General features: G+C 43.0%; 1 protein-coding gene across 2 annotated transcripts; it reads left to right on the top strand.

The window, feature by feature from the left end:
- Positions 1 to 373: 373 nt before the first annotated feature.
- On the top strand, positions 374 to 27,027 carry mark4a (MAP/microtubule affinity-regulating kinase 4a). 2 transcript variants are annotated; one of them, XM_068721455.1, is made up of 18 exons: positions 374 to 1,030; positions 3,665 to 3,862; positions 4,636 to 4,689; positions 8,596 to 8,644; positions 8,997 to 9,062; positions 12,687 to 12,757; positions 12,849 to 12,905; positions 13,456 to 13,692; positions 16,209 to 16,328; positions 16,417 to 16,516; positions 16,646 to 16,755; positions 17,221 to 17,407; positions 18,097 to 18,308; positions 19,210 to 19,313; positions 19,996 to 20,280; positions 21,806 to 21,888; positions 23,052 to 23,096; positions 23,225 to 23,373. In XM_068721455.1, the coding sequence occupies exons 1-18, from the start codon at positions 977 to 979 to the stop codon at positions 23,287 to 23,289; spliced, it is 2,097 nt and encodes a 698-aa protein (XP_068577556.1). In that variant the 5' UTR covers positions 374 to 976; the 3' UTR covers positions 23,290 to 23,373. The 2 variants fall into 2 exon arrangements, with proteins under 2 accessions (XP_068577556.1, XP_068577555.1); XM_068721454.1 differs by lacking the exon at positions 21,806 to 21,888 and having other exon boundaries at positions 23,225 to 27,027.

The raw sequence follows: 27,027 nt of genomic DNA, 5'->3' as shown, positions 1-27,027 counted from the left end.
ATGGAGCTGTATGTCTGTATTTGAAAGGTGAGACTTCATGTTAGGATTTTTTTTTATCAACGGATATGTGCTGTTTTAGTGTACCCTCACAATAAAATAGAAACACCTGGCTGTCGGTATAATAGAATACCAGAAACTTCAAAACCGTCAAGAAGGACGACTCATTGCAGGACTGTAGTACTTTTAGCTGTAGTCCAATATGCATGTTACAATGAATTCTTGTTGATTCATAAATACCTTTACGTCAAAAGAAAGAGACCGGTACTGCCTACTCTGTGCATTCTTCCTGACTTGACGGCGGTGCGCATCTCACCGACCGGGAACACCGATTTCTGAACACCCCCCCCCCTCCCCCTCCCCCCACACACCCGCCGCCGCACCGTGAGATGTGCTTTCCTGCGAGCTTGCTGCAAAAAAGGGGGAGCGGGTTGCATTTGGTGTCGCGGGGTTTAAAGTGAACGAACGTATCGGGCAGTGTTATTGATGTACGGAGATACCACACATCCAGAAGGAACCGTGTTTGTTTTGTGTGGCGAAATGAGGCAGGGGGTGGGGAGTCGCCACAGAGACGCTGGGCTCCGGCCAAACATCACCGCATTTTAAGCACTTCATTCGATGCTCGGGATTTGCATTGCATTGCATTTGCTGCATCGTTGATCGGCCGTGTTTTTTATTTTTTATATGTATTTATTTATTTATTTTTTGCAAAGTGCATGGTGGAAGAAAATGCAGCTTGTTTGAGAGGATACCCCCCAACCCCCCCACCCCCTCTCCTCCAGATATCCGTCGCTGCCATGACAGGCAGAGGTCTCCTCTCGACCGCGGCTCGGCCGGCTGGAGAAGAGGCAGATTGATTTGGGGACGGTCGGGGTCGCGTCTGCGGATGTTATTGTGTCCGTTCGGAGCCCCTTGAGCAGCATCCACGCAAACGCACCGCGATTCTCACTCAGGGAAAGAGGGGAGAGAGTAAAACAACATGTCCTCTCGGTCTGCATTACCGTCTGGGAACGACAGGAGTACTGGAGACCATGTAAGTGCAACTGAAGCCTATAGCCTCTATGTTTGTGTGCATGCAAAGGATAAACCGTGCATCCCTGCAAAAAAAAAAAAAGATCTCCTAATATATGTGGCCTTTGGCATTCATTCACACACAGTGTAGGCGGGGGGGGGGGGGGTCATGGATGCTGCTATATGTTCCTCACTTGGTGAAAGGACTCTGGAGGTGATATCGGATGGATCTTTTAAGCAGAACAGGCTCTCTTTTTCTTTTCATTTTTTTACAAAAAAAGGCTAACCTTGAGTGTCTGCGCAGGGAAAGAGCCGATGGCGAGCCAAGCAGCCTGGAATGAGTCCATCCGCATACGATAACACTCAGCGGATATGCGCAGAAAGCCTGAAAAACCAGCCGTCACCTCTTATTATAAGGCTGTGGAGAGATAGTGATGTCACATTAGACTCCTTGCTGCTGCTGCCGCCTCTGTGTGTGTGTGTGTGTGTGTTTGTGTGTGTGCGTGCGCGTGCGTGTATTCCCCAGAAATTGGATGGGTGGGACGTGAGCGCAGAAGGCCACAATAAATGTATGGAGAATATCTGTGTTTGTTCGCATGAAGCGAAGGGGGATTACTGCGTAAAATGATGTGCAGTCCGTTGCTGCGCAGCCTACAAAGCGCCCAACCCCAGAGCCAGTGGGTGTCAGACAGCGCCATACATTCAGTACAGTGGAGAACAGTAGCGGCCTCTAATGAAGACAGAGGCGAAGGGGATTTATTCATGTGAGACAGACGGAATATGACAGAGTCTATCTATTTATCTGCACACTCCTTATGAATGTATCCTCCATCAAAATGGTGACATGACTGATTGGCGTTGCATTATGGCATTTCTCTGCCCTAAACACTTCTGGCAAAGACCCCCCCCCCCCCCCCCCCATCTGTTTGTTAGCAGAGCTCTCAGCACAGAAGGATGGTTAAGCTAGTAGATGGTGTGTGTGTGTGTGTGTGTGTGTGTGTGTGTGTGTAACTGGACGTGCACAAGCGTGAGTTTACACTAAGTGTGAGTGCACGATTGATTACGAACGCAGAGCCATTTCCTTCCACTTAAAATGGATCTGGATCCTGCTGTCGTCCTTTCCACAGTTAAGCGACGGTGACAGATGAGTGAACAGGGGGGTGGGGGTGGGAATACAGGTTTGAGGCCCAATGGCTTCGAAGCAAGCCTGTGCTGTACAGTCGGTGGAACTGATGCACCCCGGTCCCTTCGCTGTCGGTTGGGACTTGCCGGCATCTTTAGATTTGGAGAGACATGGGTCCAAATTGGCTCAAAGTGGGGCATGAGAACAGGGAAGGAGGGAGTGTCTATAGGTGGGGTGTGAGGTTGCGTGGTTGTGTGAGTGTGTGAGTGTGTGTGAAGCTGAGAGCAAGATGACATGCTGGGGGGGATGGAAGTGTGATGCCAGGGATTGGCCAGGGACCACTGTGCCGGCATCTGCTCTGTCCTTCCTGCTGTACATCCCTCTCTCTCCACCCTTTTATCGGCTGTCTCCATCTTCTCTCCACTTATATCCGGGTTTATCCATCTCCTGTCGTTGCTTTTGTTTTCCTCCCCCCATCATCATCATCATCATCATTATCTCTCTGTATCTTTCCTGGTCACATGACTAGAAGCTGCTTCACACTGCGATGCATCCGGCTTCATTTGTGTAAACGCACGTTGTTCTCCTTTTATCTTCCGCTCAGCTTCCTCTCTGAACATTGTCCGTGACTCAAGCTTCGGAAGCGTTGTGGTCCAGAATCGAGGTGGTAAATTGCAGCAGCGGCTAACAGGGCTGTGAACACTCCAGGGCTACTTCAGGTTGCAGCGGAAAAGTATTATCTTTACGCTCTGTCGTATTGCATGAAGACATCTTTCGGAGGTCAAGTGGCAGACCTCTAAAGGAGATGATGCTGAAAACCAAAATGGAAACAATGTGTTCACGTGGGGGACAACAGCTGTTAACCCAGAAACGAAGGGGCATGTATTCACATGTTGCTCAGCTCAGCGTCGCTCCTTTTTTGTGGAGAAACAAAACATCTGGTGTAGCAGCTCAGTGACTTCCACAAATACAGCAGATACTCTAGTGTGAGTTCCTCCCGGACCTTTGCCTTTAAACAGTTTAGCTGCTACCTAAAAACAGTATGTTCTTCATATTCTTTGGTGAGCAGAGTTCATAACCAGCTTGCAGAGACAAAAGGGACTAACCCAGATCATGTAGCTTCTGGAGACCATCGGTGCTCCATGGGTACAGGCAGTCCTGGAAGGTAGGGCTGGGCAATAAATGAGTAGATAACATCTTAGATTTTGGATGTCATGATATGGCAGAAGTGTCGTCTTTTCCTGGTTTTTGTAGTTTTCTGAACTTACCAGACTGTTATAGCTGCTCTATTATTTGCCTTCTCCCACTTAATCATTATATCGACATTACTAATTGTTATTTATCAAAATGTTATTGTGTAAACCCAATAATATTGATATTGCAGTATCTGGTCATATATCTAAAATTATATTTGATTGTCTCCACATTGCTTAGCCCTATATGGAGGTGTTATGGTGTTGGCACAGTGAGTGACCACTCTTTCTCTCCTCTCTTTTTAACCCCGCCCCCACCCTTATTTTGTTTTTTTTCCAGCATGTGTCGTTGGGGGCCAGCCGCTCCGACAAGGCCACCAGCCAGTCCAGCCGCTCGCTGGGTGCCCGGTGCAGGAACTCCATCGCCTCCTGCTCCGACGAGCAGCCGCACATTGGCAACTACCGCCTGCTCAAGACCATTGGCAAGGGAAATTTTGCCAAGGTCAAGCTGGCCCGCCACATCCTGACGGGCAAGGAGGTGAGACATGGGGCAGTGGAGGGCCTTGGTAGGAGAGAGGGAGGGAGGGAGGAAGGAGATGGATGGGTAGTTGATGGATGATGAATCCGAGGTGATGAAAGACGGCGGTCAGTTGATGTTGCTTGTGTCATGAAGATGTGATTTGGTTGAGTATTGAAGGGTAAGATATCATGAAAAACTTACCTTTTCAGTATCAAGCTAGTGGATTGACTCAAAACAAATAATTTCAATCCACATGGGTACCACTTTATAAAGTATATTTAGTGAAATGTTTATATGTTGTAAATACTTGCTTTATAATGCTTAGTAATCCATTTAATGAAGCTTAATAGATCAGTAATAAACCACTTAATACACTTTTGGGATGTTTTGACTGATTGGACCTTATGACCACTTCTTCTAAATAGTTGGATCCAAAATTTATAACTGCATTATTACCGAAAAAGAAAAGATGAACACTGGAAATCTTTTAAACCTGGCAACCCCAAATTGGTTATTATACATTACTCAAGACTTAAAGCTTTAGTAAATGATTTATCAATCATAAAGCCATGAGGTGCAATTCACCCATTGTAAAAGATGGCTCCATTGACAGTGGTGCACAAACATAGATGTCATATGTGTTACACTGAGATAGGGTTGTGTATTGTACAATAGGTAGAGTTGTTAATGACATCAGTAGGAATGAATGGAGGCTGTTATAAGGAGAGGCAAATTGCAATGGTGGTTTGTTTACTTCTCCTCATCAAAATCTCGCTTGACGTCTCTTCCAGGTTGCAATAAAAATCATTGACAAAACTCAGTTGAACCCAACCAGCCTACAAAAGGTGAGTTCCCCCTCTTTATAACGATGGCCTGTTTATTGAGGAATATGTGCATCATGTCCTCAGGTACAAAAAGTGAAACACACATGCTACACCATCTAATACAATCGGCCCTCATCTGCAGCAGCCAAGCATCAGAAATGTGGATGGTTTTCGGTCACATTGATATAATTCAATGAAGTAGGCGACACGCCGTTGGGGACTTGGAGAGGTTCAGGTTTATCCTCAGCTGTTCCCTCCTCAGAGGGGGGCAGGGACAAGAGAGCAGCTGATATAGAGGGAGAGAGGGCTCGTGGGATGTGATGATGTTTGGCAGGTGCTAGGGACTGGATGGGAGCGAGGGGAGACCTCTGCTCCGGAGATCATCTCTTGTCTCTCTCTCTCTATGGGGCTAATCACTGCCCTTAGAGGGGGGTGGGGGTGTGACTCATCTCGGAAACCGCGGTCACCCGACTCATGTGTTTGTGTTCATAATTTGTCTTCCAGTCTTTGATGTTTGAGGTTTGGTGGCCATTTCGTCATGTCTTCAGAAAAGCTTTCGCTGTTTGTCACAAGGAAGGCTTTTGATGGACTGGACTCTTTTTTTTTTTTTTACTCCTGCTGTGGTCAGCAAATTTTAGTGTTGAGCCTGTACGGTGGACTCTGGAGGTTTGTTGGGCGTGAAGGTCAGAGGCGGAAAAAAAGTGGACACTTTGGTTTCACGTGCTTCAGACACAGGAGCTGGAATGTTAGACATTCGGGAGAAGGATGGCCTGAACCGGTTGATATCCGGACACGCCATGGCCCGCCAGTCACGGGTCGATCACATGCTCGGATATCTCCAGCTTATCTCTAGACCACATTAATCTGGATCGCACAGAGCCAGGTGAAGAAGTATCTCACAGTGAGGGAATATAAGCACAGACAACAGATCAATCAACTCGTATTTGTCCATAATGCTGCTTATAGATGCACATAGGCCAGAGTGTCTCCCTTATTTAGCTACAAGTGTGTCCCTCTCTTATCTCCTTATAACTCCCTCTTGATTATTATTATTATTTTTCATTTGACTTCTCTTTTGTTTTTGTAAATAATCTTTTGCTCAATCAGTGCAACGATAGCGGTGACCTTGGCTTTTTACAGTATGATCAAGGCTTTAGTGCATAAAAGTACTCTTTTCCCATAACCACCCGTTGGCTCTTTGATCGCTGGCTTCCTATAATCATGATACTTTGACTCATCATATTTCTGGTGCTAATATCATGTACCATACCTACGTAGAATATTAGATGCTCTGCAGCAACTGTAATCTCAATTTATATGTTATCCTGCGTGGTGTTTTTTTTTTTTCTTTTCTTGGACCGGGAACCGGCTGCCGCGAGAGACAATGGAGAGGAGAGAGGCGACCGCTGATTGGAGAGATTGCTCTTACTATTGTCCGGTGATGATAACGGGGCTTCTTTACATACCCGTGGTCTAGAGAAAATCCTCAGCACCGAAGACATGAAAGAGCCCATATTAGCATAATCTGGACGGTAATGTATGTAGAGAGGACAGGGAAAGAGGGAGATGTATTGTATAGGGGAGTTTAAGAGGGAGAGGAAGAAAAGAAGAGAGAAGTAAAAATCAAACCTCAACATCTGTTAAGAGGAAATAGCAGGTTATAGGAGGAGATTGATACACTGGTCTCTCTGATGTTGGAGGACACCAAACGTGTCAGTTAGAAATGATAGATATATATATATATATATATATATATATATATATATATATATATATATATATATATATATATATATAATAGTTACATTTTAATACAATTCGTTTTTATCTGCTACATTGTTAATTGAAGCCTGCAGCCTTTATTGCCACGGAGCACGTGTGTCCCTCTCGGTCAGCTTTATCGTAGGAATGCTATTTATTTGTGGTCATTAGCGATGACCGGGGTCGAACATGTTGCCGGGGGATTGTTTATTGTTTTGACGGATCTGACGGCTTAGCGCCCGCCTTGACGGGCGCGTTGGGGGAGGGTGGGTGGGGGATTAATGGGATGCCTGGATGATGAGACGCTTCAACACTACGTATCCCAAGTTTCCCTCTGAACACAGCTGGAGAAGCTGGGAAAGAGCCTGGTCTTAATACCTGGGTCGCTATGGCAACAGTGACGTTGGGGGCGCTGCTTGAGGAGAAGACTGCCAGAGAGGAATTGAATGTAGGAGGAGGGGACGGAGGGAAAACAGGAGAGGGGGAGGGTTGAGAAAAGAGGATAGAAAAGCTTATCGCACCATCTTTTAAATTATTTTTTTTTTACCCCAGTTGGTGGAGTCGACGATGTGAAGCAGAGTCACTGGTTTTCAGGGATGGCCTTTTTGTTGAGGGAGTGTACTGTTCTAGACGTGAAACCACGGGAGCTGGCTCAAATCGGATCCCCTGCTCTGCTCCGACAAAGTGTACAAATCTGTCCGCCAGAGGAGATGTATCACACCACAGTGAGAAGTGATAGGATGGAGAGTAGAAGTTTTTGGCTGCAGATTCATCCCATTTGTGTGTGGCCATTTGTTGTTGTTGTTGTTTTTAACAGCGAGGAGGCTTTGTTGGTTGTTGTCACCCTCGATGGCAAGGAATGGTGTTATTTTTAGGACAAAAAGTATAAATGGCTTGTCCTGGTTACCCCGATCTCTTAGGGTCTTTGTTTGATTTCAGCAGCTAAATTGACACATTAGTGTGCTATAAAGACTATATGACAAACAACCACAGCACAGGGCCCATTTTATTTTAACAGCCATTTAATCTATGAAGTGGTGTATTAATGCTTTCTTCTGTGAAAATATCAATTCAGCAAAAATGTAGGACATCATCTTTTTTTATTACACACCTTCATCTTTCTTGTTGAAACCCAACGTTACCCACAATGCAACGTGAATGCTAACGGTTTAGTTGGAGATTCAGGCATTGTGTGTGCTAGCAGCAGCTAATGTAGCCTGGAGCCTTTAGCCTGGAGCAGAGATTTTGTTCAAACTTGTAGTCTTCAGACCCAACTCTGAATTATGCATTCAGAAAACAAAATTAAATTTCGAAACAATTTAAGGCAAAAACATTGTTTTTCCATATCATGTCTCCTTTAAGACTAGTGGAGAGAAAACATCCTAAATACACATTTAGGTTGTTTTTTTTTACTACTTCATCTATTTGCGTCGGTAGATTTCTCCTAATTTCACCAAAAGTTACCATTATATACATAACATTTCAGAAAAGTTGTATTACAATTTAATTGTTTCAATTTAAGTAATCAACGCTATCTATTCGTTACATTTTGACCATATTCATCTGGGTGACCTGGCTGTTCATTGACAATAAAGGGAATTGACTCGCAGGATTCACAAGACATTAGTGTCAGCTTCCTCCGTCCAGGTGTCTCTGCCACTCTGACAAGGAGGTTTTTACTCCCTCTTTGTACTGAATCTCATTAACTTATTCCAGGGGAATTCAGTGGACGGATTGTTTTTTGGCCTCCACCATTTGCTAACATTTTGGTGACGCTCCAGAAGATGAGAGATATTTAAAATTGTATTTTTACAAGAAGAACAAAAATAGGGATCATCACAAAGTTTTTCAGCTGTTGAAATTAACGACCGCCCTTTTAAAATGAGAAAAATGTAAAAATGCCTACTCATTTTTACTTGATGAGTAGGCATTTACTTGCCTGACCTGGGACCTAAAGACATGGGTATCAGGCCAGGAAAGGCAAAAAACATACACGGTTCTCTAAAATGTCAATGCATTTCTTGCCCCTCGTTGCTACACTCTAAAGCCCAGATTCACGGCAACGTGGAGAACCAGTGTTGAACACTCAAAGGCAGCTTCTGCAACACAAGGTCTATCTATGTCTAATAACATCAAGGCATTAAAATTCTGTTTTCTTCTTCCCAGCTCTTTCGGGAGGTACGAATAATGAAAGGCTTAAATCACCCTAACATAGGTAAGGCACATACATGCATCTCAATGTGTTTGTGTGTCTGAGTGCTGGCTCCCTGCGTGTGTGTGTGTTTTGCTTCCGCGTGTGTGCCCAGACAGAAGTGTAATGCTTTGAGTAAGCTTCAGAGCGTTCGTTGACCGAACCGTAGCAAGCGTCATCTCATGCCTCATATGGAGGTCACCAGGTTCGATTGCGTAAAGCTGAAATGCCATATGGATAAATAAAAAAAAACCCACAGCATTATGGCGAGGTCATTGGTGTTAAGACAGGCAGACACGGCTGCGCTGTTTATTTATGATGAGCAGGATTTGTTGATATCTATTTGATTTTAATCTGATTCTGTTTTGGGTCACAGTGCAGCTGTTCGAGGTGATCGAGACTGATAAGACCCTTTACCTAATCATGGAATACGCCAGTGGAGGTGGGTATATCAGCCATCACGTCCGGGAAATACTATGTGTGCAAATGATGCAGAAAGTCACAGGTTTGGTGGAACTACGGCTTGTCCATGCTCCCAACAGGGAATTATCATGTGTGTGTGTGTGTGTGATCATGATTGGATCATTTTACACTTTACTTGCTCCATTTGGACGAATGGTGAAACTAACGGGCAAAATTGTAACAACACGGGTACATTTGAGTTTGGTTTTTTTTCCTTCCATATCTCAAAAACAATTTTCAGCAATAGTTTGACATTTTGGGAAATACCCTTATTTGCCTTTTTGCAGAGAGTTCGATGAGAAGAATTATGTCCATTTGCTAAATATAATGTAATGCTAGAGCAAAAAAGAAACCAGGCTCTATGCCTTACATTTACAGTAAAGTTAAGAGAGAGCATGTTTGTCAAAAATGTGGCAGTATTTCTTTAAGATACACAGCTTTGTTCCCTCTGCAGTTGAGGGGAATTGAAAAAAATGAGAGCTCGTACTGTTAATAATGATAAATACTGTTGACACCAAAATGTGACCTTCTGTTTCAGGTTACTAGTTATTTTATTTTACTTTATTTTACTCTTTACCCATCCAAACACGTGATGCTCCAGCACTCTGAGATAGTGGGATCATGTAGTCACCATAAGATGACGGTTGACTACCACCTAATAGGTGTTGTACAGTTCAACATCCAAACTTAATAGAGTATGGAACCACAACATAAATAACTGAGCAGCCTCCAAATGGTAATGGTGCTGCTGTTTAAACTGACTTTAGACACAGTTTCAGGAGTAATGGCAGCACATTGCATCGAATGCTGCTCTCCTTTTTTCCTCCTTTAGTCTCTTTTATGGTTCTATTTGTGTCGGTCACCAATCCTGTTTTTCTGTGTTCTGGCCCAAACCTTATCGTTTGCTTACTGTGTCCTTGGAGAGTGTCACAGACTCAGTTTCAAATGTGGCTTTCTGTCAAGCCCAAAGTGCTTTAGGTTGAGGATAAAAAAAAGACCATGAGTTATTAGGGGTGTAACGCTTCACAAAATTCTCGGTTCGGTTCAATACGATACAGTGGGGCCACGGTTAGGTACGTTTCGGTACGTTTTCAGTACAGCAAAAAAAGCAGAAATGCCAAATCCTCGCTGGTGAGACTCAAGTAATTTTTAATAATGAAAGGTCGTGTTTGATACTTAAGATATTCCTCTATAAACTCAAACAGACACATTTCCTGGAAAGTTTTAGAAGTTTTATTTTTCAGACTTAGTTACAGCGCTGCGGGTCTTGCTCTAACTCTATCTCTCACCTCCTATTTACATTATTACACTTACACATACAAATGTACTAGATTATGATCCATAAATGTGGTCAACACACGTCTCTCACTCATTCCCTCAGTGTCGTTGTTTCTGTTCTCAAGTCTCTGTCCTACTGGAGAGCAATGCATGTTTTGTTCCTTTTATAGTTTATGTGTGTTAACTTGTTGTACATAACAAAACAAACATTAATAAGAAAAGGAAAGTCCTCCGTTTTGTGTCCGTCCTCTCTAAAGCCGCTAACCGTGACTTCAGACGGCCGCTCGGTAGGTATGATAACGCCGCTGGTCACGCCGCTCACTAATCGCTCTATTAACAGCTGCTTCCTCCGCAAACATGCAGACTTTAACTGAACATCAGCTGCTAGTAAAGACAACACGGTCAACAACACCTTTAATCAGTTCTCCATGTTGAATTAACCTGGTAGTCGATCGGTATACAGGACTTGTTGTTTGTGAACATCCGGTCACGTGATAGGAGCGTGGCGAATCAGAGAAGGACATCACGTTATGTCGGGTGGGTTGCCATGTTTGAGCGCAGTGGCTCCACCAATTTCAGCTATATATTTTTTTCAAAAGCAATTTAATCTTATTCAAATGTATTGTTCGGTTCGTAATGCGTACCGAACGGTTCATTATGAATATGTGGATTGTTACACCCCTAATAAGGATGTATTAGGGAGTTGTAGTAATGCCTGAATGGCTAAAATGAACTATCTATCATCATAAACAGTATTTTCAAGCATGAATAATATGACATCCAACAACAGTTCACTCTGTTAATCCAAATCATCTCGCAGCCACTCAAACACAGTGTTAATTAAACAACATCTAAGAGACTCTACAAAAATGATTGTGGATGGGTGGGGGGGGTCAGAAAAGGAGTGGGGATATGTATTTTTTTCTTTTGTAAGGGACATGAGGAAAGGGCCTTTCATCATTTTATTTAGGGGTGGGAATCACCAGAGGCCCCACAATAAGATTTATCACAATACCTAGGTCACGATACGATATTGCTATATTGCTACATGCTGACATTGACGATATATTGTGTTTTATTATCTTTTTGTTTTATCTTATAAGATATAGATTTCACTCGGTTCATCTCACTTCGGTCCATTTCTAATAGGCCTATAACCAATTATCATCATCAACTATTTTGTGTACTTTGTTAAAATCATCAAGAGTGGTGATTTGCATAAAACCACACAATTACAATGATTAGGAAATAAAAAATAGAATTTTAGTTTAATAGGATCAGATGATGAACTAATGACATTTTGGACAGACATGGATATAAACTGCATGATTGGTTGGCAAGGGCATACAGCCATGAGACGATAATTCTAGTTTATGAAGCGAAATATCAACCCCACCCACCCCACCTTAGTAATTTTTGTAGTCTCTAAGCCAGGCATTCTTCCTTTTCTTTGTCGTTCAGAAAAGCTTTTCAGTCATTGAGAAGTTGTATTTCTATCTAATATTTCCTGTCATCAGCAAAAGCTTGTGTGACAGCAATGGAAAAAATGTGAATCTATCTAAATGTAATGCCAATGCCAAATTGGTATAAGCTGAAAAATGATATACTGTATGTCTGTTGAACAGTAGAACATCATAGAAATAGAATAGTAGTAGAACGGACATTCCCATTCAAATCAACGTAGCAGGATGGCACCTTAACTTTGCTAACATTAGCTAATATTATCTATATTAGCCGTATTAGCCGTCAGCCATATTATCCCCATAACCCCTGAGTGTTTTGGATTAAGCAAGGGTGTATTTTATGGTTAGTGAATTCAACTTGTTCATGTTTAAGAGGAAAATTGTGTTTTTTCCTTCATCCAAAGCAACTTTGTCTTACTTTAATGTCACAAGATATAAAAGGTTTATTAGATATTTTCATTTAGCTTGTAGGTGTATTTTATTACCTTTGTTCAAAGCCAGGCTAGCCGTTTCCCCCTGTTCCCTGTCTCTAGATGCTAAAATAAGCTATCCGTCCGCAGCTTCACATTGAACCAAATCACTGAATCTTCTCTGTGATCTTCTTCTGTAAGCGAATAAGCGTATTTCCCAAAATGTCAAACTCTTTTTCTAAATCTGTGTCATTCTCTGTTTTCCAATGGCTACAAGACAAATTTCCCCTTTGCAGACAATAAAGTCGACACCTTAACAGCACTTGCACCTTATGAATATTAATAACTGAATTGATGGGATTGGAATTGATTGCGTGCACCAGCAATATGTAATCAAATAACTCTAATGTTTCTGGCTTTATCAGCTGACTGATCTGTCTCTATTGCTCACAGGTGAAGTGTTTGACTACCTCGTGTCTCATGGGAGAATGAAGGAGGTTGAAGCCAGAGCCAAATTTCGACAGGTATGACTACATTGCCTCTTGGATGCCCGCATTGTACCGATCCTCAAATTCAGTCGTCAGCACTTCAGTTTTGTCCGTCTCACGTTCATAGATTGTCTCCGCTGTCCACTACTGCCACACGAAGAACATTGTCCACAGAGATTTGAAGGTGAGAGGCTCTGAAAATGTTTTTGGGGCTGCTTTTCAGAGAGCTGGTGGATTAGGGCTCGTTCAAGGCTGGGGCATTTCTTCCACTGACAGATTCCACTGAACAGAAAGTTATAATCTGGGACTATTCTTAATCTGTGTCTGTCAAAAAGGGCCCTTTACCATCTTAATCTCACAGTGAGGCGCTGGTGAATAGAGAAGCTGGGAAGGGTAGGAGGTAGCCAGGGCCTGTTCTAATAGATTATTACAGCCCTAAGCATACGCCGTGACATAGAAACAGTGTGAGTCATGTACAGTAACCATGTTGTTGGACAACACGCAAGCTCCACCCCCCATCAGTCTCTCATTTGCTGTCTTTTTTTTTTCTTCATCAATCCCCGTTGTGGTGTCCTCCTTCTTTCTCATTCCTCTTTCTCCTCCCCCATCACACTATTTTCTCTACCCCCCCCCCCCCAATTTGTTGTTCTCTGTCCCTTTTCTGCCTTCTCTCCTTTCCTGCTGTACATCCCTGTCTCTTCCTACTCTTCTACATCAATATATGTGCGACTCAGGCGGAGAACCTTCTGCTGGACGCCGACGCCAACATCAAGATCGCCGACTTTGGCTTCAGCAACGAGTTCACGTTGGGCAACAAGCTGGACACGTTCTGTGGCTCGCCGCCCTACGCCGCCCCTGAGCTTTTCCAGGGCAAGAAGTATGACGGGCCCGAGGTGGACGTCTGGAGTCTCGGAGTCATCCTCTACACGCTGGTCAGCGGCTCGCTGCCTTTTGATGGGCAGAACCTGAAGGCAAGTGGATGGGAGGGAGGGACTGTATGTCTGTCTGGTTACATCTAGGGCCTTGAGTTTCCCTCAGAGGGGTTACGGTAACAGTAATGGGTTCACATGTATTGAAATGTTTCCGACAGCCACCTGATTTAGTCAAGATGACATTGTCTGTTCCTTCTCTATATGTGAATATTTGCTTTTCACACCATGGAACCATTTTATTGGGCTGTATAAAACCCATGTAGTTTCAAGTGTGTGTTTTTATCATCATTTACGGCTGAGTGGTTTGGTTTGGTTTGCTTTAAATGTTATGATCTCCGCAAGATGTAAGACTGTGGGGAGATCATGCGTTAGGTTGTGTTTGTGTGTGTGAGCGTGCGTGCGTGCGTGCGTGCGTGTGTGAGCGTTAGGGCTGCCCCCTCTTAGTCGATTAGTCGACTTATTGGTTGTTTTGGTCCTATAGTTGACAAAGATTTCTTTAATCCAGTATGCTTTTTTCTTTCTGATTGACTTATTTCCCAAAAAATTACGAACACGTCTCTGGTAAACACAAGATTTAACGTGGTGCTTTTGTGTGATTCTTTGTGAAGATACACATTTTTACAAATCTGTTAATTTGACTAATCGTTTAGCCAACAAAATCATAAGAGTGTAAGTCAACGAAGAATTTCCTTTGTTGAGGACAGCCCTAGTGTATGTGTGTATCTTGTCTGTCCACGCATAATCTTGCGTACTACTGAACCCATCAGCCTAATCGGTGATCAACAACTTCTTCAGTAGCAAAAGGCATTTCTGGCAATCAGATAAAGATAAAACAAGCCTTACCTTGTCAGTTGCAGGCCTTTTTCGGCCTTTGTCGTGGCTCAAAAACTGACAGATTAATTCCATAGGTGATATGTTATGATCCACTAAAGTTAGGCATGATACAAGATGAATAAATCCCCTATTTTTTATCTTCGCCGCTATCTTGACTGTAAGAGAGCCTGGAAGGAGAGAGTGGGAGGGGAGAGAGGGACACACTTGGTGGAGATCTGCACTCTACTGAGTGCACTTTTCTAGACTTGGGTGGTGTGATGAGTTCAGTTTACTGTAACAGTGGGGTAGTAGATAAAGTCTGAATCAAACGTAGTGGCTCAGTTGTGGCATCCTGTTTTTAAATGTGGGCCAGGACCTTCGTCTCTCTCGTAGTCTTCCTTCTTCTTCTCTAGTGATTAAAAATATTTAGTTCATAGTAGTTGCTTCATGGTGTTCACTGATTTGATAGTTATATTTCACCAGAATTTTTGGTGAACAGTGGTGGCAACCTCAAAATATTTTTCACCTTGAAACGTTCAGAAAAGTTCAAGATAAATAGACCAAGCTAAAAAATACATATAACCTGACTAGTAGAGAAGATTATTTGTTAGTGTTTCAAATAATATCTCTCCTAATCAGTTTTCCACTACTTATTATTTTATGTGTATAGAATAAGTTATTTAGCTAGTTAATATTGACCATTAAATCTCTACTCTTAATGTGAAAGCATTATTCTCTATCTTTATCTTCTGTAATGTTACTGTGTAATAGAACCTAAATAACAAAACCTAAAAAATATAGTATTTCTATCCAAAATCCAGCAGATGGCAATGAGTGGCCCCCTAGAGCTCAACCAGAGGATGGAGACAAATGTGTATTTTACTCGTCTCATATCTTACCGCATCCCAGCGTACTGCCTGCAGTGAGAGACCTGGGGACTTTTATGCAGCAGAGACATCTGACTGGTCTTATCAGATAAATTGTTTTGGATATGTTGTAATTTAAAAGTTCAACATAAACCAAAGTGGTGGTTATGAGTGGGGGAGTCAGACTTTCCCCGTCCGAGTGAAAGAATATGCAGAATGTGTTGTGATGCATCGTGCTGTCACTCTCATAATGCCCAATACAAAAGTAGCCTCTTCTTACCATATTTGTGTAAAAAAAGGCATATGTGCATCTGGTTTATAGACTGTAGATAAGAAGTGGACATAGTCGTCGTGACGTCACCCATTGGTTTGTGGACTGCCGTTTTGAAGCCTTGAGATTAAAGCCGTTGCTATGTTGTTTTTTTTCGCAACCAATGAATGGAGGTTACCATATTTGGAATGTGGAGGAGTGATGTAGAGACGTTGTATACGGCTCTGGTAGCGGCAGTGACCTGTCAATCACAGTAAGCATACTCTGCTTTATGGTCTATTTGACTCTAAATGCACCATCATTTACGAAATGAACATCATGCTGTATTGAAGAAGACTTGAAACTAGAGATTGATACCATAAACTCAAGTTTACAATGTTTACTGAGGTAATAAATCAAGAGAGAAGTAGAGTAATTTTCTCATAGACTTCTATACAATCAGACTTATTTTTGCAATCGAAAGAGTCGCCCCCTGCTGGCCAGTAGAGAAAATGCAAATTCAAGACACTCCCGCATCGGCTTCAGAAATGGAGTTTGCCGCCTGGTCTGGTTGCAGAGTTGGAATTTGAACTGTACGTCTAACATGTGATGGATCTGGCCAACAGGAGCTGAGGGAGCGCGTGCTGAGAGGAAAGTACCGCGTGCCCTTCTACATGTCCACAGACTGTGAGGGGATCCTTCGCCGATTCCTGGTGCTCAACCCAACCAAACGCTGCACCCTCGATGTAAGTACACACAAGCATATGAGGCACAAATTAGCGTTGCGGGAAATTGAAACGCAACTGAAGCTTTTCTGTGTTTCTGTTTCTACAGCAAGTCATGAAGGACAAGTGGATAAATTCAGGTTACGAGACTGATGACCTAAAACCCCACATAGAACCTGTTGAAGACTTCAGCGATCCGGCTCGCATAGGTGAGTCAGCTGGACCGCTGTTACTGCTAAGAGACCATAACAAACCTGGTCGATGTAGTCGAGATGCAAGATGTTTTCTATAACTGTCTCTTCTCTTGCCTTTCATATGTGATGTTTTGTGTTCCTCAGAGGTAATGGTGGGGATGGGCTTCACTTCAGAGGAAATCAAGGACTCTCTGCTCAATCAGAAATACAATGAAGTCACCGCCACCTACTTACTACTGGGCCGTAAAGGCGATGTGAGTTGTATAGATCTACCCAATATTTATTTTTGCATATAAAGTATTTGGCTGACTTGCTAACCAGTGCAATTGGCAATGAATGAAATACCAGGTTGACCTTTTCCTTGATCACCAGTTGTACATGGAAAATTATTATACTTTTTTCTGTACCAGTTCCAAATATAGTACTTTTTAATTCCTTACTTACAAATATTGACATATTTTTCAACTTTTTAAATGCATGTGTTAAATATCATCTGAAAGCAAACGGACATACAAAAGCTTGCTTAAATAAAATACATACTAATTTGCCAAATTCTGTCTTAAATCAGAATATCTGGAATGTATCTCTACTCTTTCTTTCCATGTTGTCAGCTTTGTTCTACTGTGTTAGCTGCTTATAAGAACATTTTGGAAATAAATCATGGAAGGGGGAAAAGGAATTATCTGTTCTCAAACACCAATATCACTGTGCTGTTATAGGAGGGCAGTGAGGCTCGGACAGCTAGTAGCCTGTCCCTGGCAAGGGTACGACCCAGCCCCATCACCAATGGGACCAACAAGCACTCCTCAGCCACCGGCTCCTCTTCGTCATCCACCTCCTCCTCACATAGCAAGACCCAGCGCAGTGCCTCCACCTACCACAGGCAGCGACGACACAGCGACTTCTGTGAGTCTCTTCTCTAACGTCTCTAACCTTTTTATAAAGGTTCCACCTGGAACCCTTTCAGAGGGTTCTACCCAGAAGCCCCTATGAGAGGTTCTTCGGAAAACCCTTCTATGGTGTAATGGTTCCGCCAAGAACACTCTCTGTAGGTTCTATCCAGAGCCTTTCCACCCTCATATTTCATATTCCAAAGGTTTCATCTAGATCCCACCCAGGAGGTGCTACAGAGAATCCTTTTATTTACAATGGTTTAATCTAGAACCCACCCAGGGGTTGCTGCCAAGAACTCTTTTATATTCCAAGGGTTTCATCTAGAACCTGTGTAGAGGGTGCTACCAAGAACCCTTTTATATTCCAAGGGTTTCATCTAGAACACAGCCAGGAGGTGCTACCAAGAATCCTTTTATATTCCAAGGGTTTTATCGAGAACCCACTCAGAGGGTGCTAATGAGAACCCTTTTATATTCTAAGGGTTTCATCCAGGACCCACCAAGAGGTGCTAACAAGAACCCTTTTATATTCTAATGGTTTCATCGAGATCCCAGCCAGGAGGTGCTACCAGTCAAAGAGTGCAGGGCTTTGACTGGTTGTATGGAGGGGGTATACCTTGCATAACCCACTAGAGTGTATTTGCAGAATATTCCTTATACGAGTCTCTGTGTGTCTGTGTTCTGCTGTCCTCCACAACAAAGGCGGGCCCTCCATGCCCGTCATGCACCCCAAACGGAGCCCCACTAGCACGGGCGAGCGCGAGCTGCGGGAGGGACGAATGCCTTCACGTAAGGCCAGTTGCAGCGTGATGGGGAGCCACAGCCTCCCTCCCTCCAGCCCAATGGTCAGCAGTGCCAACAACCCCAACAAGTCTGAGATCCCAGACCGCCGCAAAGACATGACCGCCACCACAGTAAGTGACAGATGTCCTTCTCAAGCGGAGAGAAGAAAAATGTATGCTTTAGAAATCATGAAAAAAGGCAGTGCTTCTAATTTCCAATCTAGGCCCATAGTCATCACATTAAGACTTTTTCTTTTGTACAGAAATAATCCAGGTGATTGTTATCAGTACAGTGTGAACAGGTTGTTGCCAAAGCAGCAGTGGTTTGCCAAAATGTAAACAAAAAACATGATGTTCAGAAATTCTGTGAGGTTTTCACGAGATTAATTGTGTGCGGGATAAAGCTTTACTAATGTGACACAGCTGTAATTTTCACCTCATGATCCGATGTTTAAGCCTGCACTGAAGAAGGGAAACTGCAGAATCAAAGTTAGGGAGCGTCTCAAAAGTCATTACAAATTGCCAAGAGAGCTTTTAGATTTTTGTGTTAAAGCTTTCTAATTTTTTTTATCGCTGACACTTTATTTCCACCTGGACCTCCTCCCATTGCGTGCACAACCTCCATTTTGAAATGATGCAACATGGCTCAGTGTGCTGTTATGGCCCTTTTAATCAATTATTTACTCACTTGTCATCATCGACACTTCAGACCTACCTTTACACTAATTTGGACTTCCTCCCATTACTGTAAATACACAACAAAATCATGAAATTCAAACTTACATTTTCCCATTGTTAAAGGCTCCAGTTCTATTTACTATTAATTTCATAAACAGTGTTTAGTTATTTTTCATGTTTTGAGAGCAGCTTAACTCATAGATAGACATGAGGCGTATACATGGAAGTAGAAAACACACTTTAACATAGAACATGACTCTAGTCTGCTGCTAGTGTCACTTTTTTGTGTGTACTGAATGTGATACTGTAAAAGTGACTTAATATCCTGCCTCTTACCTTTTTCTCCTCTCTGTAGAATAACATTCCTGGAAGCGCCATGACTCGCAGGAATACATATGTCTGTACTGACCGCTCGGGCGCTGACAGACACTCTCTTCTGCAGAACGGCAAAGACAACAGGTACCGCGTGTGTGTGGGAGATTTGAATATTTGTCAGTATAGATCTTTAATAAGCAGATTAAGCAGGTAACTATTTGGTGGAGCCATATCAGCACATCATCATATGGATCCGTTAAGCAATAACATCAAATCATACATTGACTTGAAAAGGTAGAGTGTAAAATTAATGCTCCAGTCATTTTGCCTGAAACTCTTTACTTAAAAATGTAGCAGTTGTCACCTTCAGTTGTTCTGTTGTTTGGAGGATGTGTGAAAATCTGAACTAGAACTTTCCAAGACGTTTTGTGTCTTGGAAGCTTGCCAACTCAGTTTCTACAGTTCTACTAACATTGTGCCCACATCTTTAAAAATCTGACAAAACTAGACATATTTCTTCCATCATACAACTTTTGAAGCTGTAAATAGACTGGAAGCCAACATAGTGTAAAGACAATGGTATACAGAGGTATACCAAATTATGTTTCTCATGCCAGTGCCTGGTAGAGTCCAAAAGAAATCCATGAAAAACTGTTTATTTAAAGGGTTTTTATCCTATTCAGTTGTGAATTGTACGTTGTCAGTAAAAGGTATTGCAATGAGGAGTTTATCTAAACAAAGTATCTATGTTTTAGGAAACCAAATAATGGTAGAAATAATGCCTGGGCTAGCTTAAGACACAATCATTCCTTTTTCTACTCTGCAGCTCATTGGGCCACCGCATGCCGCAAGCGTCTCCCTCCACGCTCAGCATTTCTGGTGCCGGAGCTGCCGCCTCCTCCTCATCCTCGGACCGGTGCCGCCTGACCCGAGGCTCCACCATCCGCAGCACCTTTCACGGGGGACAGCTGAGGGACCGCGGGCCCCCGGTCTACTCAGCCCCACCCACTTCACCCACCTTGTCCCACCATGACGCCAGCCCCCTGCCCCATGCCCGCACCAGGGCAACCTCCAACCTCTTCACCAAGCTGACCTCCAAACTCACTCGCAGGTAGATGCATGCCGCTTGTCACGTATCACAAGATTGATACCACGTTTAGAGTTTGAGCATTAGATATGAAGCTACAGCCAGGAGACTGTTAGCATAGCTTACCATAAAGACTGGAAGCGTGTGGACCTGGTCCTCTTCAAAGGAAACAAAAAGCGCCCACCAGCACCTCTAAAGCGCACTACTTAATGATTTTACACTTTGGTTTTTGTACAGATTAAGCAAGCGAGATACATAAAGATACACCTTTTTCAAGTGCTGGTAGGTGTGGCTTTTTTTTTTTTTTACTTTGGACAGAGCCAGGCTAGCTGTTTCCCTCTGTCTCCAGTCTTTGTGCTAAACTTAGCTAATAGTCTGTTGGCTCTAGCTTCATATTTACAGTACAGACATGAGTGATATCGATCTTCTCATGTAACTCTGCAAGAAACTATATTTTCCAAAATGTCAAACTATTCAGAGCTGCAGATGTCATACGTTTAACTATTAATGTTATGGCTGAAATTAAAAGGGTTTTTGTTTTATACTCTAACTTTTCACTATTTCAGGCAAATCATCTTTTTACACCTTATCCTATTACTAGCTCCCAAATGTTGTTGTATGGTCATATGAAAAGGGGAATAATTAATTAGAATTGTTCAGACACCAGTATTGGAAATGCCTCCGATACAGCTTAAAATTTGCTACATTGTGAAAAACAAATCTGTGTTATAATCAGCAGGAGGAGAGCTAGTCAATGTTATCTGTTAGCTGTTAGCAGCCGGTGGGCAGCACAGTCCTGCTTGGCTTGATAATAGAGTTAACAGCTAACATACTGAAGTTGCATTGAGTTTCATGGTTGTGCATGCAAGCCCAATTTATGTGGAATAATAGTAAAGCAAAGGCCATCATAATGTGTTCATATATAATCTTGTAAAATGTAGTGTTTGGTGAGAAACTAGAATGAATCCAGTTGTTTGAAGGAGATTTCCAAAGCAATATAAAATAGATGTTAGAAAGAGAATTATGACCTACTTCCAAACACTAGCTCTAAGCAGTTTACAATGCACCATTAAAACTTCTAATGCCAAGATTTATTTTTAATCAAAGAAAATGTATAGATAAAGACGTCATCAATGTAAAATATGTCTTAAGAAGACAATATATCACAAACCAAGAATATCAAACATACAATATGAAATTATGTAGCGTTGTTGTGAAGTTCTTCCTTTCAGCTTGAGCACTGACCTGGATATGGATCCGCGCTTATCAGAACATTGTATTTACCCCGGCCTTTTGGCAAGCCCTTCTGTGGCCCTGGATTATCCTCTGCTCCCCTCTCCCTCCCAGTCGTCATAATCACACATGTCTAATCTTATCAAACCTCAGCTTTATCCTTGCCAATCAGCTCGTGTGCTGCGCTTCTTTTCCACCACTTGCTCTCCTGTGATTCAATTATATTCTCTCTTATTCCCCCAACCCAACCCCCTGCTCTTCCCTCTTTTTCTCCATCTTTATCTTGTTGTGCTTTCCCCCACTGTCATGGCATCAGGGTCAACCTTGACCCGTCCAAGCGCCAGGGCTCAAACAAATCAGTCTCGGGTTGTACTCTTCCACAAGGATCAAAAACAGTTAGTAAGTTCCCATGTCTCTGGCTTCTTTCTTGTCTGCCTGTGCTGCCCCATATGTCTGCCTGACTTCTTTATACCTCTATCTATGAATTCTTGCTTGTCTGCATGACTGTTAACCATCTTCATACTGTCATGGTCCCACACTCTTGGTTCCAAGCATGGTTGCAGTCAAGGAAGATTCATTTGATTCTTGTTTCTTAACTTTCCGTTGTTATCAGTGTCATTGTCAGCATAGACTGGCTTTAACAAGTCTTTTATGATCCTGGGTGTAATTGTACCCTTAGAAATTCTGTTTTATGTTTTCATTTAGTATTTGTGGTTGATGGGTTGAAAGTCATTACATGTTACTCCACGTGTTGTTTGCGAGAATGGATTGGAATGCGTAGTGCCATGAACAGAGATGACTAAGAGTCAAATGACTGCATTTATATCTGCATGCTTTGAAATTTGTGAGAAAACGGAAACCTCTCACCGTATGATACCCAGTAGGGCTGCACAATTAATCCAATATCAATCGCGATCAGGTTTTCATCATTCCGCAATTAAATGAACATGGCTTTTCTGCATATCAAATCAAGCGTTTCCTGAACTAACTAGCCAGCCCAGGAATGTGTGGCTGAGATAGTGATAGCCTTGTAAAATGGGTATAATATTTGCAATATTTACTTTAGTAACTCGGGACCTGCTGCTAGTCTCCTAAAGGGGGCGGGGCAATGGCAGAGCCCACGAGACAGTGGGGTGTCTCCTTTCTGCCCTACTCTATGCGTGTGTACCCTACAGCAGTAGCTAGTTAACTGAAGGAGTAGAAGAGTAATACATTGTATATTTCTTTTTTTAAAGAGCAGACGGGCAAAACGTAGATGCACTGAATTCCTGCAAATATTTGCACAATAGCAGGAATGATTTGCAACATGCAAATGAAAGCAGCGCTCTGTTTATTTAAATGTCAAATTGCAATTAAAAAAATGTTTTGTCGCTAAAATGAATAAATAATCGCGATGATTAATCATGATCTCAATATTGATAAAAAATAATCGTGATTGTCATTTTGGCCTTAATGGTGCAGCCCTAATATTCACTACTGACTGCCATCTCATCTGAGAGATGTGGATTACTCAGAAGGCTCGTTGTGCTCTGGTGGATTACCTCTTACTCTTTGTCCCACAGGGTCACAAATGAATCTGAGGGAATCAGGAGATTTGCGGTCACAAGGTCAGTGTTCTTGTTCCAGCTGCAGGACAGAACTCAGAAAATAGATGTTTACTTTTTTTATGAGACTAGTAGAAAGCAAGCAGGTTTCAATGCCTAAACGTTTTTCTGATGACCCCCCACCTTCCTAGTTGCCATCTACCTTGGTATCAAAAAGCGTCCGAGCCCCGGGCCGTCGGACGTGGCTGGGATCTGAGAGGCGGTGGGCGGAGGGACCCTGCGGAGGTGGTTCTGGCCCTGCGGGAGGCGGCGCTCGGATGTGGCTGCCAGGTCCACCATGCCGGCCCCTTTCTGCTCTCCTGCACCCACGGCGTGGCAGGGGGCCGCGTGTCTTTCGAGGCCGAGGTGTGCCACCTTTCCACGGGCACCTCCAAGACGTCTAACGGGGTGCGCTACACGCGACTCTGGGGGATGCCGCTAGCTTTTCGAGACATTGCCACCCAAATCTCCAAGGACCTTGAACTTTGAACAGAGGGACATGTTTGCGTATGAGTGCTTGTTGTTGTGTGAGCGAGTGTTGGATGTGTGCGCGCAAAAGGAGGTGTGGGTGGAAAAAATTGAAGATAAAAAAGCAGAGGAGGGGCAAGGGGCTGGACCCGAGAGAAAAGACTACTCCTTCTGTCCCTTTCATGACTACCCCCCCTCCCACCCCCCCCACTCCCCCGCAAACACACACACACACACACACACACACACAGAGATACGCGCACACCTGACCCGTAAATTTATACAGACTGAGGCACCCCATCCACCTAATCACTCCACCCAGTTCAGCCAACTTCTTCAGTGAGCAACTGCACCCACTGGACCTGGATCAGACGGAATCTAGTTGAATATTTTGTATCGCTACTCTAGTCATAATAACTCTTTATTTTGTTATTTATTGCTCTGATCATTGTTTTTACCCACTGTCACTTTCACCACTACAGAAAAACATCATCTCTTGTGTACCGGACGACGTCATTACTATTTCTTTTTTTAATTGTTCTTTTTATATGTCACTTTTTACGTACACCCCCCGATGATTATCTGCTGACTTTTTGTCACCTGGGTACAATAATAATAACATGCACAAATGTGGATATGTTCCGACTAAGTGATCAGACCGGCAGCCACAGAGTTTTGCGCTGCTCTGATTCATGTACATGCGGCAGTGACGACCGCACCGGATTAAGGTCAGTGGGACCGGGGTTGACAGGCCTTTGAAACAGCCAATCAGAGGCCGACCTGGAATACAAAAAGCCAGTGACATCTTCCGCTTCTTGATCGGATAGAGTTGTCGCCTCGCAATCACATTAGTTTTCTCTGCATGGGACTTTAAAACATGTACGTAGATAATGTTTATTGAGAAACAATCCCCCATTGTTTGCACAACTTTTATGCATACAAGATAAAGAAAACATTTTTAGTGCAGAATGCCATGCACCGTTTTTGATTCTTGCCACAGAATTAAATCAACGCAACTGATTTGGTAAAATATAGAGTTGTATAACTCTCATACCATTGTTGTCAAGAAACACTTTTTCTATGGCTGCCTTCATAAAATAATGAATAGAGAGGCCTGTAAAGACCACATGCACACATGCTGCTCTCTGGTTGGCTGGATTCATCGTTTGTCAGCGCTAGTCATTGACAGTAAAACTTGTTTCAAAGCATTTTGATTTTCCCAACCTCCCACCCCGTTTCATCCCTTATCGTACTAAAAACTACAGTGGTGCTCTGGTTTAATTCCCAGTGCAATGCAATTCTCTGGGTTCTCTTCTGTGCCATGTGCCATCATCTCAGTACGTTGATGGGAAGCACCAAAAGCGCATCAGGCCGAGCAGCAAAATCTCAGTTACACACTCACCTTTACACGCACACGGAGAAACACACACCTCTAAATCTCCACCCTCTCCCGTTTTGTGGCACAGTCTATAAACTGGCACGTCCATTGTCGATGACTTTGTGGGCTGCAGGGATCAGGGGGGAGTGTTCCGAATCCGGAAAGGCACGATGGAGGCAGTGTGCACAGTGTTTTCTTCTTGTTAGTACAGTTGCCTTTAAAGCGAAACAACCCCCGGCGCCTTCATATAGTGCATATTTAATGTAAAAAAAAAAGAACAAAAGAAAAAAGAGAGACAGAAAAAAACGAGAAAGCTTTCTATTCTCCCTCCCTGTTTTTAGTGAATAACGTACTGTGATATTTACGTAGGCTACAGAGATCATGTTGTTGGCTGCTGATTTACTGTTAATACTATCTCTCAGTTGTGGCTTTGCTCATGGTGACCCCAAAACGCCCCACCCCCATTTCCTTCCCCACCCATCATAAACTCCCCCCAACTCCCTACATTTAACAGGGAGTTGACCCCTGTCCACAACCTTCGCACGTACGACCGCCTCTTTTCTAACGTCACAACGAGCGTTCGGCTTTCCTCAGCTCTTCGTTTGAGACCCTGCTCTCTCGCGGGGCGACATTCATCCATCATCAAAACTCTTGCATTGTAGACCCATGTATGACATCTTCTCAGTCCTGTTTGGCGTGTGCTGTTTCACGGAGCCCGTTGGGGGGAGACCGGTGTCGACCCGTTCTCCTCCTCGGGGTGAGAAGCAGACACCAATGTGGACACCAGGAGTCTGTCCTTGTCCTCTCCCTGGACGTTTCTCATTGTGGTGTATATTAGCATTAGGTAATATAGACCTCAATGCACTTTGCTTTGACTTGAATCAGCTCCTTCCAGTGTACCTGTACAGGTAATACCCAGAACTAGCCACTGGAGGGCGCCAATGTCTTAAATGTGAAACACTTCAATTTGTGGATATTTGCACAGGTACTTTATTTATTTTTTAGAATAATATCATTTAAAAAAACAGGATTTATATCAGTCAGTTGATGGCTGTATATAAAATATATTAATATAGTATATATCTTAGAGCTCAAGGTTTATTTATAGCTAGAGCAAGGGAAGTACTTCTAGTTTAAAGCAGATTCTGTCAGTGACAATGGGGAACAAAACCATCCTGCATGACTTCAGAGTTTGGGTTTTAGGGGAAAAAATTTAACATGACGCACACCTAGGATTGGAAGCTTTGTGAAATGCAGACACGATCGTTTTTAGACATGAATTGATACAAAGAAACGGTGCTAAATGTAGCGCCCAGTCCTTCCCCCGTTCACAAAAAAACAAACAGGGCGGCTTGGGTGAAACACAGTGACTTCACTCCAACTTGTTTGCTAGAGGATAGTTTCAGTACACTCCCAGTGTGCAGACATGCTATGAAATGTACCACAACGTACACATGTGTAGAGAAATGTTCAGTTGTAGATCCAGCAAGGACACTTACATTTGGAATCAACTGTGCGGTTTGGTTCTACTTTAACTTGAATTTACAATAAGTCCCTAACATGTCGAAAGCCCTGGGTTGCATTCAAGCCATAGAAATGTCACATCACTGTCTCCCGATGGCAAACATGAATCAGGTTGTTTGCGAAGCCTTTCGGTGGCAATTATCAAGGTGAGATGGGCAAAAAAGCAAATAACTTCATGTAAAACAACTCACTCTTAGTATAAGGTGGATGAACATTGTCTTGAGGTGGAATCTACTGTGAAAAAATCTTGAAAAGATTTTGTTGACCTGCTTGTTGAGTAAACGTGTTTGTACCTGCTCAGAGATGGCGTATCACTGGTCTGGTTTTAGATGGTACAGTATTAGGACGCCAGGGGGCTCGGTATTTAACATGCACTGTCATTTCCAAACTGATTTTTGGAAACAGCTGGATGTTATATGCAAAAGAGACTGAAGAACACACACAGTTTGACCTGTATGAGTAATTTTACACTGCTCTACTGTTTGATTCCTCCCCTCAGAAACAAACTGTAAACTGAGATCGAGTGGTTGTGGTTTATAAGGAGAACACGGAGCTGAAGATTAATAAAATTCACTGATGTTGGCA

The sequence above is a fragment of the Cebidichthys violaceus genome, unplaced genomic scaffold (assembly GCF_023349555.1).
Source record: "Cebidichthys violaceus isolate CVI_PGR_0920_01 unplaced genomic scaffold, fCebVio1.0.p SCAF_27, whole genome shotgun sequence".
NCBI classification, from domain to species: Eukaryota; Metazoa; Chordata; class Actinopteri; order Perciformes; family Stichaeidae; genus Cebidichthys; species Cebidichthys violaceus.
Note: the sequence above shows the minus strand (reverse complement) of the source record. Positions and strands in the feature narration are given on the sequence as shown.

Bases quoted from the DNA above. Each gene is read 5' to 3' on its own strand.
- mark4a (XM_068721454.1), top strand. From the start codon at position 977: ATGTCCTCTCGGTCTGCATTACCGTCTGGGAACGACAGGAGTACTGGA. The intron at 3,863-4,635 runs GTGAGACATGGG...CGTCTCTTCCAG, and splicing joins ACATCCTGACGGGCAAGGAG to GTTGCAATAAAAATCATTGA. The intron at 20,281-23,051 runs GTAGATGCATGC...TTTGTCCCACAG, and splicing joins ACCTCCAAACTCACTCGCAG to GGTCACAAATGAATCTGAGG.